Genomic DNA, 13146 nt, shown 5'->3' with positions numbered 1-13146 from the left:
CTCTTAAACGTTAATTTAAACACAAATCAAAATATGTGATATGTACAATAAATTACCAAGGGATTCGCATGGGTTCATGGGTAATATACATATAAATATGTATATACTCTGGCAAACCAGCTTTCTCAGTAAAAAAAGGTAGATAAACTTGGTCAAGCAGATCTTGTCAGTAGAAAAAGGCGGCAAATTTGAAAAATGTAGGCGCGCAGGGATATCTTCTCATCGAAAATTTGAATTTCGCGCCTTTTTCTACTGACAAGATTTGCTTGACCATCTATATTTACTCAGAGGAAAATAGCGACAAATTTGAAAAATGTTGGCGCAAAGGAACGATATGCAATACAAATTTTAAAAGTCGCGCCTTTTTCTACTGACAAAGTTGGCTTGCTAGAGTATAGTTTCTGAGTAAAATGGCTGTGACATACGGACTTTTTTTGTCATTGTGGCTACCCATAGATATAAGAATATATACAGATGCCTTCCAAGCGAGCTGTCAGTGGGACCACTTTTTGTTTAGTGTACGATTAACAAAGCGACCCACTTTGCTGTAGCCATGTCGATAAAGTCATATCGATAAACTACCGACATTTCTTGCAATTTTAATTTTACTTCAAAGGTTTAACTATACCTAAAATCAAGGCCTGTTCACTTCCTAAGAAAGTTATGTCCCCAAATAATTGCGCATGTGTGCGCCTGAAGCTTCTATGTGTGCGTTGGCCTCCGAGAAAAAGTTGCGAGTAATAAAAATAAAAACATTTTTCTACAGCAACAATTATCCCAACTCTGATTAAATTATCACGAATTTTATACATAATTAATCATAAAACGGGACTTAAAACGCTTAAAACTTAATTACACGCGATTAAGTTTTATAATGAATATTTGCTTCCAACTGTCTTTATCAATATTCATAAAATATATGGAGGGTAGGTACGTCTACCCACCATAATAAAAAAATATATTTGTCAATGACTCTGTCCAACTGCTGTGGTTAAAGTTCATAACGAAAATTTTATTTATTAAATCTTTAAATAATAAATACAACGTAGCGGTACAACCACTTAAGACTGTAAGTCTGTACCTACATAGATTACAGCAATGCACATAGAAAATGTGCTAAATGCGGATCAACGGCTGTTGAAGCAGCCAGAGTGAAATTTATACAGCTTTAGTGGGTTCAGAAGGAACCGAGTCATAACGCATCTGGAAAGCGTATTAATTAACCGTGAAGAAATGTATGAATGAATACAAGTTAGAAATCTGTGTAAAATGCCGTGTGTAAAGTGTAGTGTATCTGTGTGTAAAGTGTAATAGGTAGGCATGCCTAATGTTATTTGTATAATACTGAAAACTTTGTGAATGCGCTTTAATGTCTATTTTTATTAAGTTGTCAGGGTTTAATTTTCAGTGTATATTTCTATATGTAAAACATAATACAATGTTATAAACATAAATATGCCTTTTATTTAAATCAATAGATAATACCACAAACAAGGGGTAATATTTGCATCTTTCATATATTTCGTGATATGAAGATAACAAATATGTTTATCAACATAATTACTATATACCTATAATACCAATACCCGCCAGGCTAAACCGGTTGTCAACTTTAGTTCCATTGGTACACATCGAGGGCGCCACTAGTATAAACGTATAAACGGTTGGGGACATTTTTTTGTATGGAGTTACCGTTCTTCTCCTAGTGAGTATTATATTCTTTGCCTAAAATGAACAAAAACGCTTTTTTTCTTTATTGTGGTTATCAGATCACAATTTTGTAGTCACGCCCCAGGAGAGAACCAAGGGAAAGTTCAGATATTTAATTAAAATACATAAATACCTATTAAAATAGGTGGTCCGCAATAATTGAATTATTTTATTACATTATAATATATTCATTATCCATTAGCATTTCAATTATGTTTATGTTTAACGAAGATATTGAAGCTTCAATTAATCGCTATTTCGTTCCGCTGTGTAGCGTTTATCGATATATAACATGATTAAAATCGACTTTTGACATCCCTAAAAGAGCACACATATACGTTTTTACGCACACATGCACAACCTGGGTCGCCTAAAAAGGGGCCACTTGGATTTGAAGTCCATCTTGTCAACAGTATAGTTGTCCTTTTTTGACAAATGGCATTTTTAAAGAGCGAGGAGAGAGAAATGATACTAGTTGCTGCGCCGTCAAATAGAACAATAAAGGTAGGGGCCTTGTGGATACCGGAACCCTAAAATTGTCCGAGAAGGGGATATGCGGCCCATGCGGGTAAAGATTTGGTAAAGATCGAAGAATATAATACTGTAAAGATCAAGTACTTGCTTCACTTGGCTTAAAGGTATTGTAGCTGGGCCAAAAAAAAAAGAATTTGCGTCACTTGTCAATCTGACAATGACAGATGTCACTGATGTGATCAGTGATGTCAGAGTTAAACAAATTTAACAAAACTAGAATTTTGCAGTGCTCTTGAGTTTTTGGTTATTATTTCGATAAATAATTGTATACATTTTGAGAATTTTAGCCGTGAACGAGCACCGGATTTCGGTGATTGTTCACAGCACAAATTCTTTTTGTTTTTCAATCAAGTTGACTGAACTGTGCCCATATCATGAATTTCATCGTGTATGCTCCCTGTCCTCTAATATATTAGTGACGTGTTCATATTAGGGAACCTAATCTGGAACAAGAAATGTGTTAAATTATACAGAGTGGTAATATTCCGATTTATTTATATTTTATTATTATATTAATGGAACTGTGACGCAATGTGAGGCCTTGTGACCCACATTAATTAGAAATTGGGTCTAAGTCTTGGATTACTTTATTGCATTGCATTTCTTTACTACTAGCATTGTGCTGATTGACATTTTCCTCAACCTTTGGTTGAAATTATTCTTATTAATAAATATACCCAAAACTGCTGTGGAGAACTAAGATTTATGAGAAACAAATAAAATAAAGTGAAACATTCAGAGTACTAAAATGTCTTTAAAGACATTTACTTAGGTGCACTAAATAAAATCTATGGGTATTTATATAAAAATGATAAACATAACATTTTCAATTAGTTATATCCCTAAAATAAATTATTAATCCAGTAACTTTGTCGAATTTTGTAACCTGGCTATTTTGCGTCAAATCCGGTAGTTCTGATTTTTTGCAGGCTTGTTTATGATGTTGGCCCAATGAATAATCCAAGTTTGTGACCTCTAGCGCCGAACGCAACTTTGTCAAAAATCGAATAAACCGTAATTTTTTTTAGATTTCGGCGATTAAAAAAGTTTTTTTTTTCAAAAAAGGCACTTATACATTTTTTATGGAATATAAATATTTTGTAGAGCGTGGCGGTGATGAATTTCATATAAATTACCTACCTAATCCTTATATTATAGCTAAGAACTGATGTAAAATTATAAAATTTTAAAAGGCCTTATCTCGGAAAATATTAGATGTACAGAGACAATTCTAGTGTCTTATTGTAGCAAATTTAGTCTACTTTAAAAACGCCCTAGAAAGTTACTACCAAAAACTAGTACTTAGGGTTATAATCGCCGAAATCTAAAAAAAATTGCGGTTTATTCGATTTTTGACAAAGTTGCGTTCGGTGCTCAAGGTCACAAACTTGGATTATTCATTGGGCCAACATCATAAACAAGCCTGCAAAAAATCAGAACTACCGGATTTGACGCAAACGCAAAATGTATAATTTTACTGTATTATATTACATACTTACACATTTTTTTTTTAAACTAAATATATTTTTTTAAAAGGGCTTTTGTCATGCACTGACTATGTCACCTCAAATATATATATTTTTTATTGTAAGGTATGAGATGGGCAAGTGCCGGAAAGCAAAATGCTGTTATTGTGGTGACAGTAAAACATTTATTTTACCCATGCACTACAATCCATTTTGCTTGTACAGACAAGGTATAAAATAACACAAATAAAGTACTCAAAATATGTACACACTATCTTAATGTATAAGGTTATGTATACATATTTTTGGCACTTTCTGTGTCAATATTTAACACCTTGACTGTAGGTACTCTATCTTCAAGATATCTTACTAACTTGTATTTGCACTCCTTTGCCGTTTGAAATTCATGCTATATGTACAGTTGGAAAATCAAAAACATATGGATGAGTATTTACCAAGTGTTAAAATTTTATTTAATTATTATCTGAGATTAGACCTGTTTATGCTTCGCATTTGAGCTAACATTTATTGTGTTTTTTCTAGCCAAGATTCCAAATGCCATCTGTTGACTGACAAATAAAACAAACCATGGATGGTAAAGTAAAATGAACATCATGGAAATGAATGGACAAAATAAACACATTTTAATGGATATGTGAAGATGACAATATCTTCATAATAACCTACCAACATAATTAATGAATCATGTTGGCCCTGAGACTTAACAGATGTCCACAGGGAGGGAAATGTAATCACTGATATAGTTTCACATACTTATTACTGCAACTTATCAACTTCATGAGAGTTAGTTTTGCGAAACGTTGGCACCATTCATAACACATTAACTTTCATGAAAGTGACACAGACAATGCTTGCGAATAAATATTTTAACTAAAAAACTATATTTTATTAGTTGACATCAATTTCTTAACTATATTTTCATATTTGATTTGTTTAACTTTTAATTATATTTGGGTATATCTTTACAGATTTCCAGCAAAAGTCTTCAGATCTGACGTTTCAGAGAACTATTGAAATTTTCAGTTGAGGGAAAAGTTGATTTAATGGCTCACCAACATGATGACCGCCGCAAGAGAAAATCGTTCGAGACATTCAGAACTGAAGAAGTAAAAAATACGAAACATAAAAAAAAATATTATACAGAGGGCTATTCCAGAATGAAAGACTCTGCTGAGTCAAGGACACCACCGCTTCCCACCAGCATGCCCACAATGCCAACCATGGAGGAACTCATCAAACAGAGGGAAATATTACAAGAAGAAATAAATAAAATATCAAAAAATACTGCAGAACATTCTAAAAACAATAAATCTAGAACATATGACAAGAAATCAAGAAATACTGAAAAATTTAGAGAACCTCATAAAAAACGTAAAAGTGAAAGTCAAGTCAATGAGTTGAAGATTGAAGGTAAAAAACAACGTAAGCTTGTTGACAGTCCTCCTCATAATTATGATGAGAATTCAGAAGATGAGGAAAATATTATAGAAATCAGAAGAAGACAACGGAAACAACTATTAGAAAAACTAAAATCTGCATATAAAGATCATGCAGAAAAAGTAACTCAAAATATTATTACATCTCATAAAACTTTCAATGATAACAACGAAAATGATCAGGAAGCCATCATAAGACCAGTTAATAAAACTACTAACACTGATGTAACCAAAAAATCGACTGACATGTTTGCTGATATGACTAAAGCATCAACTGACATGTTTGCCGATGTAGATACTTTTACACCTGATAATGTGCCCGCGGGCGTGACCAAAGATAACAACAATGACAATCCTCAGCTGACCGCTAACTGGGACGACCCTGATGGCTACTACAATATTAGAATTGGTGACGTGTTGAACAACCGATATACTATCAAAGATACTTATGGACAGGGCGTTTTTGCCAACGTAGTGCGAGCTCAAGACAATACTGCCGCAAATGCTGACGTAGCCGTAAAGATAACAAGAAATAACGATCTAATGAGGAAAACAGCTTTAAAAGAAATAGCTTTCTTAAAAGAAGTAAATGACGCAGATCCCGATGATAAATATCACTGCGTAAAGCTGTTGCGCCATTTTGTGCACAAAAGTCATTTGTGTCTAGTATTAGAGCCTCTACACATGGATATGCGCGGCGTTATTAAGAAGTATGGTAGACATGGATTAAACTTGAAAGCGCTGGTGAGCTACAGTAGACAGCTTCTCCTGGCGCTGAGACATCTAAAGAAGCTTGATATCATCCACGCCGATATAAAACCAGATAATATCTTGGTGAACGAGAAGAAAAATATCTTGAAGCTGTGTGATTTCGGCTCGGCGGGTAAAGTTCACGATACGGAACCCACGCCTTACCTAGTGTCTAGGTTTTACAGAGCCCCGGAAATCATTTTGGGTTTACCGTACTCGCACGGGGTTGACATGTGGTCAACCGCGTGCACGATTTACGAAATGGCGGTAGGAAAAATACTCTTCACAGGCGGCTCGAACAACAAAATGTTGAAATGCTTCATGGACATCAAAGGGAGAATACCAAACAAGATGGCGAGAAAAGGCAAATTTAAAGACCAGCACTTTAACTACAACCATAATTTCCTCCTTCACAAAAAAGATGAGGTTACGGGCAGAGAAAAGGTAGTAGAATACAGCAATATCAAAGTAACTCGAGATTTGGGGAAAGAACTTGGAAGGTCGATAAATGTTGAAAGAAAAGCTACCCAACTCAGAGAATTGCTAGACAAAATGCTTGCCTTGGACTCTGCTCTAAGGATATCCCCCACAGATGCCTTAAAACATATTTTTATCAGAGAAGAAGTGGAAAAATAACGGCAAAAAACGGAATAAATGCAGGAATTTAACAAATTTATGTAATTTTATTTAATTCCTAACCAAGGCGTGGATGATTAGTTATTTTATTAATAGTAGAAGAGGTGTAGTAGTAGTGACAGCTGATGTAGATGGCGCTGCATGGCTCCATAAATTAACTCTGGTGGTCAAAATTGACGATTTAGTTACCATAAAATGACTAAAAATGGCGCCGTACAGCGCCATCTAATTCTGCTGTCACTCTTTAATCTCTACTCCAATCAAATTCTTTCGTTCTCCACACTTAAATGGAGGGTACTTCATACATTTTTGAAGCCCTTCGTCGCACCGTCGCGCTCACTGGCGCGAAACGCGTGCGACAGATTTTACAGGATCAGGGGTCATCCATTAATTACATCACACGTTTAGGGGGAGGGAGGGGTCAAGAAAATGTGACATATTGTGACATGGGGGAGGGGGGAGACACAAACTTTGTGATGTCACTTTAACTTCATCAGTAACCCAAAATTTATTTAAATTATTTTATTCGCTGTACATTTAACACATTCAATACCACTAAGTGCTACGGGTTACGCTCGTAGCGCGTAGCCACGGTTTCGTCGTATGTAGCGCGTAGTCGCTACGAACAGTGTACCCGACAGTCGGGTTCTTGGTGTTGAATGTGTTAAATAACAAGTTTTTAAAACGATAATATTTTTTATTCGTTTAATTTTCTTTCCTAAGCAGTTTTGGGTTATAAAATTACTAATATTTATATCGTCTAAAATATTTTGATAAAATATTAATAATACTTAGATACTTAATTCGATTTGGCGATTTCGTAGAAAAATGTGACGTCACACTAGGGGGGAGGGGTTTGCCAAATGTGACAAGGAGGGGGGGAGGGGTCAAAAAACCTAGAAATTCGTGTGACGTAATTAATGGATGACCCCTCAGAGCAAGGGTGTGAAACTCCTCCCTTCGGGCAAACTCGGCTCCGTTCGGCTCAGCATTGCTCCGAGCAATTTTGATCACCCTAAATAGCCAAAACGGATAGTGCCATATATTAGAAAGGGACAGCATGATTCGATCACATGAATCACTGTTAAACTTCTGTTTTGTAGGAAGTTTCCTTTCTGTACGGTAGTACTATTATTTATTCTGTGCTCAGAGGGAAGGGATAAGGAAGTAAAACTAAAATAAAACAAACATATTACGGCCTATACTCTTTATAAATCTCTCTTTGACAAATATTGTTTGCTTACATCTAAATAAAAGTGATTATCCTTTACATAAAACATCGGACTGCGCAAAATATTCGAAACATCGTGATCTAAACTATCTACTCTAAATGAGCTCCGACGTTTCGTAATATATAATGTGAAATAACAGTTTAAAGGCCCCTGTACACAATGAGCCAGCGTCGGCTTCTCCAAGAGACGCAGCCATGCGGTAGAATGAGATAGCAATATCACTTGCTCCCTCTAACGCATAAATGCGTCCCCCAGACTGGCCCATTGTGTACAGGGGCCTTTACCCAATGGGGTAGCAGTAGCTACAAAAGCGTGTTTACACTGAGCCAATTGCCACAATATCCTCGGAAAAAGGACAGTGTAAACTAGCTCTGAACCTACGCCAGACCTAAAGCGTAATGTGAGCATGATAAGTCCGTCTAAGCCAACTCTGCATCGACATTAAAGTGACTATAATCGTCATATTTTCACAGGGATTTGACACTCCACATTCTGCCACTGCAAAGTCTGTGTAGAATTAGCTTGGTCCGACTCTAGGTGAATTAAAACGTGGGCTCGTGGGTTGTAAACTAAGCTATGGAAAGCACGAGCAATATAACATAAATCAAACGCGTAACCGCTACACGCCCGCGCGCAAACCGCGCCACGACCGCTCTAGGTGCTAAAAGTGAACTTCGAACCTTCGAGCAACACGGAAGGGAGGCGGCATTCGCACTATTTCCCCTCTGCCGAGGTACAAGATTAGCGCGTCAATATAATCTACCGCGGGTAATAAAACTAGTTGCACTTGGATTTTTCACTAGACCGAGTCCAGACGCGCGCGTGAACACTGCTGCACAAAAATGCCTGTTTGCTCGGTTTTTTGTTATAAAAAGAGGTCGGGGACGTCAAATTTACAAAAAGAAAGTGTTACATTTCACATGTAATATTTTTTTTTACATATCATACGTTTAATTACATTTAAATACAATTATTATATTTTAGTCTCAAGTAATTGTTGGATTTATCGATTTTGCTCGCTCAGTACAAATTGCGGATCGGTCGAGCAACAAATCCGACTTCTCATCTCTCAGAATGCAATGACATACTTCAACGGAAATGTGTTAGTGTGCGTGTTCTGACACTAGTCACTCGTCCGTACACAAAAAGAGATCGAGGTTTGCAAGATTTGTCTTTGACGTGTGTCATTTTGTATGTATTTGTGTCGTCATTACAGAGGGCCTACCGCGAACCACGTTCGACGTGTTGCCTCCCTGTCACACTTACGTATGAATTTACAAGTGCCATAGAGAGGCAACACGTCGAACGTGGTTCGCGGTAGGGCCTCTGATTGGATTTTGTATGTAAGTGTGTGAGAAGTGCCACTGTGTGCACCTTCCCCCCGCGAAAAATGGCAGAAAGATTTGTACGGTGAGATATCGCTTGGGCCCCTCCCTTCTGACGTGTCGGAAGCCGGTGTTGCTCGAAGCTTCGAACTCATGTGGCCCACAGTCATGCAATTGTCAATACGCACGAACCCACGTTCCAACCGCCTCCATCTGCTCACTCGCTAAGTCTGGCGGAGCCTTTATTTTGCGCAAACCAAATAGAAATCACCAACCTTAAATCCTCTACTTCTAATACATTAGATTCAATATTCGAGATTACTTCGATAAACAGAAAAAAAATTAGAAAACTCAACAAAAAATAAATTAGTAGGCATACCATCACAGTACAATATAAAACCAATTGGCATCAATCACAATACACGTTACAGCACTATCTTAGCGAAACTAGACAATTTACAAGATACCATATCAACGACGAAAAGCATACGTCCCTCTCACACTTAATAATTTTCTTGAAATCTAGAAAGAGACGGACGCTTTCCATCGACGATAAACATTACCGTACTAAAGAAATATAGATACATAAATTTTCTGAAGTATTCGTTGAAATTATTTGGCATGAACTTGGGACAAAATAATCCATTCAAATCTCGACTTTATTGTCACTACAAAAAGAGTCAATGTTGCGTACAAACTATATTTCGTTCATCTCAAATAATTTCAATCATACAATCATTTTATAAAATTCTGCACCAGTTTAATAGCAATGTTAAAGTCTTATTCGTGGATATGGGATTATAGTAAATGATTTGTGATAATGATAATGTGAATTGTTACTCTGTCTATTCTATTTTAACTTTACGTTAATATGACTCTGGCTAGAGCTAAAATACTGGACCTTAGGATATCTTAGGGTTTATACAAGTAGAGTCAGTGTCGTGACTTTAAAAAATGTTACACTTGGCTCACTTTTAAGATTAAACGAAAAAGGAGCATTCCACGGGCTGTCCCATACAAACGCATTTTATTTCCCGTGTTGTGACTTTTTTCTAGGCATTTAAAGCAGGCGATTATTTTTCTGTGCATATTTTTGACCATTTGTCATAGAAAAGGAAACTCTTATACCTTTAAATCTTCAGAAACTTCGCGTTTGTACGGGACAACGGTAGACAATTTCATGGAATGCTCCAAAAGTCAGAATTAGATGAGTTTCGGTGGTCTTGAGTTATTTTTGTCAGGACAAATGCTTATTTTAGAACATAATACCTAGTCAAAAGTTCAAAACGGCTTTTGATAGTATAACTTACAAAAAATCAAGCGTGTAGTCACAAAATTTAAAATATAATGGATATTTTTAGGACACTGGGTTTTTTTCATTTGTTCTAAAAATAGAATGGGCCTAATTTTGCATAACGCCCATCTCACAAAAGGAATGATTATTGTTGAAAGTCATTTTCATATTTGTCATCAATAATATGTAAATAGTTCTGAAAGTGTCTACTGCTTTGATTTTAACTACTTAACACATTGTACAATCAAGATATGTTGACGAAATGATATGAACGCAAGAAATACTTAACCTTATAAATCTAACATTCATCCAACTCTGATTAAAAGGGGCATTGGGTCGAAATATTTACTAGAGCATACAAATAATATACCTAATTGTAAACAAATTCAACCATTTTAGTCAAACATATCTAGACAATACTTAAGCAACACATTACTGACATTACACTTTGAGATTCTTTTCCAATTAAGCCTTCAAGGTTCGAGTAGTACAAACAAAGATATTAATTTTTGACCCATTTCGTATCTTGTCATTATGACATTATGAAATTGATAGTCACTATGATAGTGACTATCAATATGAAAGTCGCTAGAGACCTCATTCTATTGTCACTGTGACAAAGTACAAAATTGGTAGTAAATTAAATTAGTTGTCTGTACATTTTACAATAAAACTCTTTAAAATATCATTCTTAATTACATATAATCAGAGAGCAAATAGGGGTCTATCAAACCTGACTACTGTCTGTTATACCAATCTATTGGAAGGTAGTTATATTAGCTTACATCGTCACGGAACAAATAACGATTATTTTCTGAATGAAATGTAAAATGTATGGTTTAACACCAAACACAATGAGTTTAACCTTACATAAATACAAAAGGGTCGATAAACTGCAAAACTGGGTGCTAATGACAAAAATATATGTGCCAATTATTGGACATTTGACCATTAGGCGGTAAGTTACTTACAAGCAAGTGAATATGTTAAGAAAACTTATGGTTGCCGTTTAGTCCTAATCTATTTTGAAAGGCGATTATCATTCACAAATTGACTTTATAGCTATCCTTACTGGATGGAGTAGAATCAGTATAGAAGTGGGTTTTGGCTTAACTAACTGCAAATTCGAAATAGACCATAGCGAATGGCTACATTCGCATAACCACCGTAAAGAGACACATCTACCGTTTAACAGATAGACTAAGCGTCAGATATATACGTTGGCAAAAAATAACTGTATTGCCGTTGCCACGGAGGTTTTGGGATAATACTGAGCAACTTTTACTATGGGACCAGGGGTGTTTCATAACTGTCAAATATATAGGTATATTCTTACGTCACGCTGATTATACTACGAACATAGAAAACTTGCAATATTCTACGGAATGAAACGAAATTTCGATTTCCGATTTCCGCGGTAGGCCCTCCGAAACACGGATGCAGCTAAATTAAAAACACGATTTATAAGTTGTCAGTGACTACCAACCATAATCAATGACATGTATATGTTGCAGTCAAAAGTGTGAACTGGTCAAAAGAACTTTTAACCGACAAAAACAGGCAAAACTGCTTTTGACTGAGCATGTTGGTCAAAAGTAGTTTTACCTGAAAATCATACCTATTTCTGGCAGCAGTTTCGTTTTTAGGGCGTAGCAAAAAAAAATAACCCTAACCTACCTATCTCTGCGAACAGTTTCGTTTTTTGGGCGTAGCAAAGAAAAATAACCCTAACCTACCTGCTGCTGCTACTGCGAGTACTTTTGACTGATAGTAACAGTCACAATTACTATTAACCAATGATTTTCAGGTAAAACTACTTTTGACCAACATGCTCAGTCAAAAGCAGTTTTGCCTGTTTTTGTCGGTTAAAAGTTCTTTTGACCAGTTCACACTTTTGACTGCGACATATATATTATAGGCGGATAAATTAAGGGTATCAAAAATCATTGGGTCGTTCACTTAATTAATGCGGTCGCCGAATGAAGTATGAAGTTGAAAGTCATCTGAAGACCTGTCTCCATATTGCGCGGCAAACTATCTAACATTGGCTCGCGAGGCAGCCGCGCGCAATGGATACCGGGTTGGCTCGCGAGCCAATGTTCGATAGTTTGCCGCGCAATATGGAGACAGGCCTTGACATTGTTTGATGCGGCGAACGACCAAGAATCGACGCAGTACATATAACTGCGCTTTAACACGTTCACTGTCCCAATCTGAATTGTTAACCTTACGGCTTTGTAATAGAGGCTTGCCGTGACCCATATACGGGGCACGGACAGTGAACGTGTTAAGTTGGTTGGATCGGTTGCCTGTTCAGGGCAAATGTAGAGCAAAATATAAAATTAATATACTAAACAACAAAATATATGCAAAAAATTTTACTAAGAGCGCGTGTAATGATAAAGCGAAGGTGTTATGTACCATAATCTTGCAATAAAGACATTTTTGATTTTTGATTTTTTACGCTAGAGCGACAATTAGTCGGTTTAGTTTCGAATTTGCAAATTAATCAAGCTTCGACCTCCTAAGGCCCAACGTCCCACCTATAGTACTTATTCAGTTCAATGAAATTTAAATCATATTCGATTGGAACAGAGTTGCTTTTGTTTTGTTTCGTTCCGTTTTTGAACAACGCAAAATCAACTCTATTTCCTACACTGTAGGTTCAAATTTCTGTGGCAAATTTTGCATTTTTCATTTGAATGGCAGGGCCTTAGGAGGATAGAGCGCATAGGATTTCTA

General features: G+C 36.2%; 1 protein-coding gene and 2 long non-coding RNA genes across 5 annotated transcripts in view; 2 read left to right on the top strand and 1 right to left on the bottom strand.

Annotated features, from left to right (window-relative positions):
• The window catches only part of LOC134671882 (uncharacterized), a 274843-nt gene that overhangs the window by 208055 nt on the left and 53642 nt on the right, over positions 1-13146 (top strand). The window lies entirely within an intron of this gene.
• On the top strand, positions 2431-6589 carry LOC134671820 (serine/threonine-protein kinase PRP4 homolog). 3 transcript variants are annotated; one of them, XM_063529646.1, is made up of 3 exons: positions 2431-2721; positions 4254-4458; positions 4700-6589. In XM_063529646.1, the coding sequence occupies exon 3, from the start codon at positions 4775-4777 to the stop codon at positions 6551-6553; it is 1779 nt and encodes a 592-aa protein (XP_063385716.1). In that variant the 5' UTR covers positions 2431-2721; positions 4254-4458; positions 4700-4774; the 3' UTR covers positions 6554-6589. The 3 variants fall into 3 exon arrangements, with proteins under 3 accessions (XP_063385716.1, XP_063385717.1, XP_063385715.1); XM_063529647.1 differs by lacking the exon at positions 4254-4458; XM_063529645.1 differs by having other exon boundaries at positions 2431-4458.
• On the bottom strand, positions 7746-12776 carry LOC134671819 (uncharacterized). Its single transcript, XR_010099276.1, has 2 exons — positions 9262-12776; positions 7746-8465 (listed from the first exon to the last, which is right to left on the bottom strand). It is a non-coding gene; the product is annotated as an uncharacterized LOC134671819 (long non-coding RNA).

Source organism: Cydia fagiglandana, chromosome 16 (assembly GCF_963556715.1).
Source record: "Cydia fagiglandana chromosome 16, ilCydFagi1.1, whole genome shotgun sequence".
NCBI classification, from domain to species: domain Eukaryota; kingdom Metazoa; phylum Arthropoda; class Insecta; order Lepidoptera; family Tortricidae; genus Cydia; species Cydia fagiglandana.
Note: the sequence above shows the minus strand (reverse complement) of the source record. Positions and strands in the feature narration are given on the sequence as shown.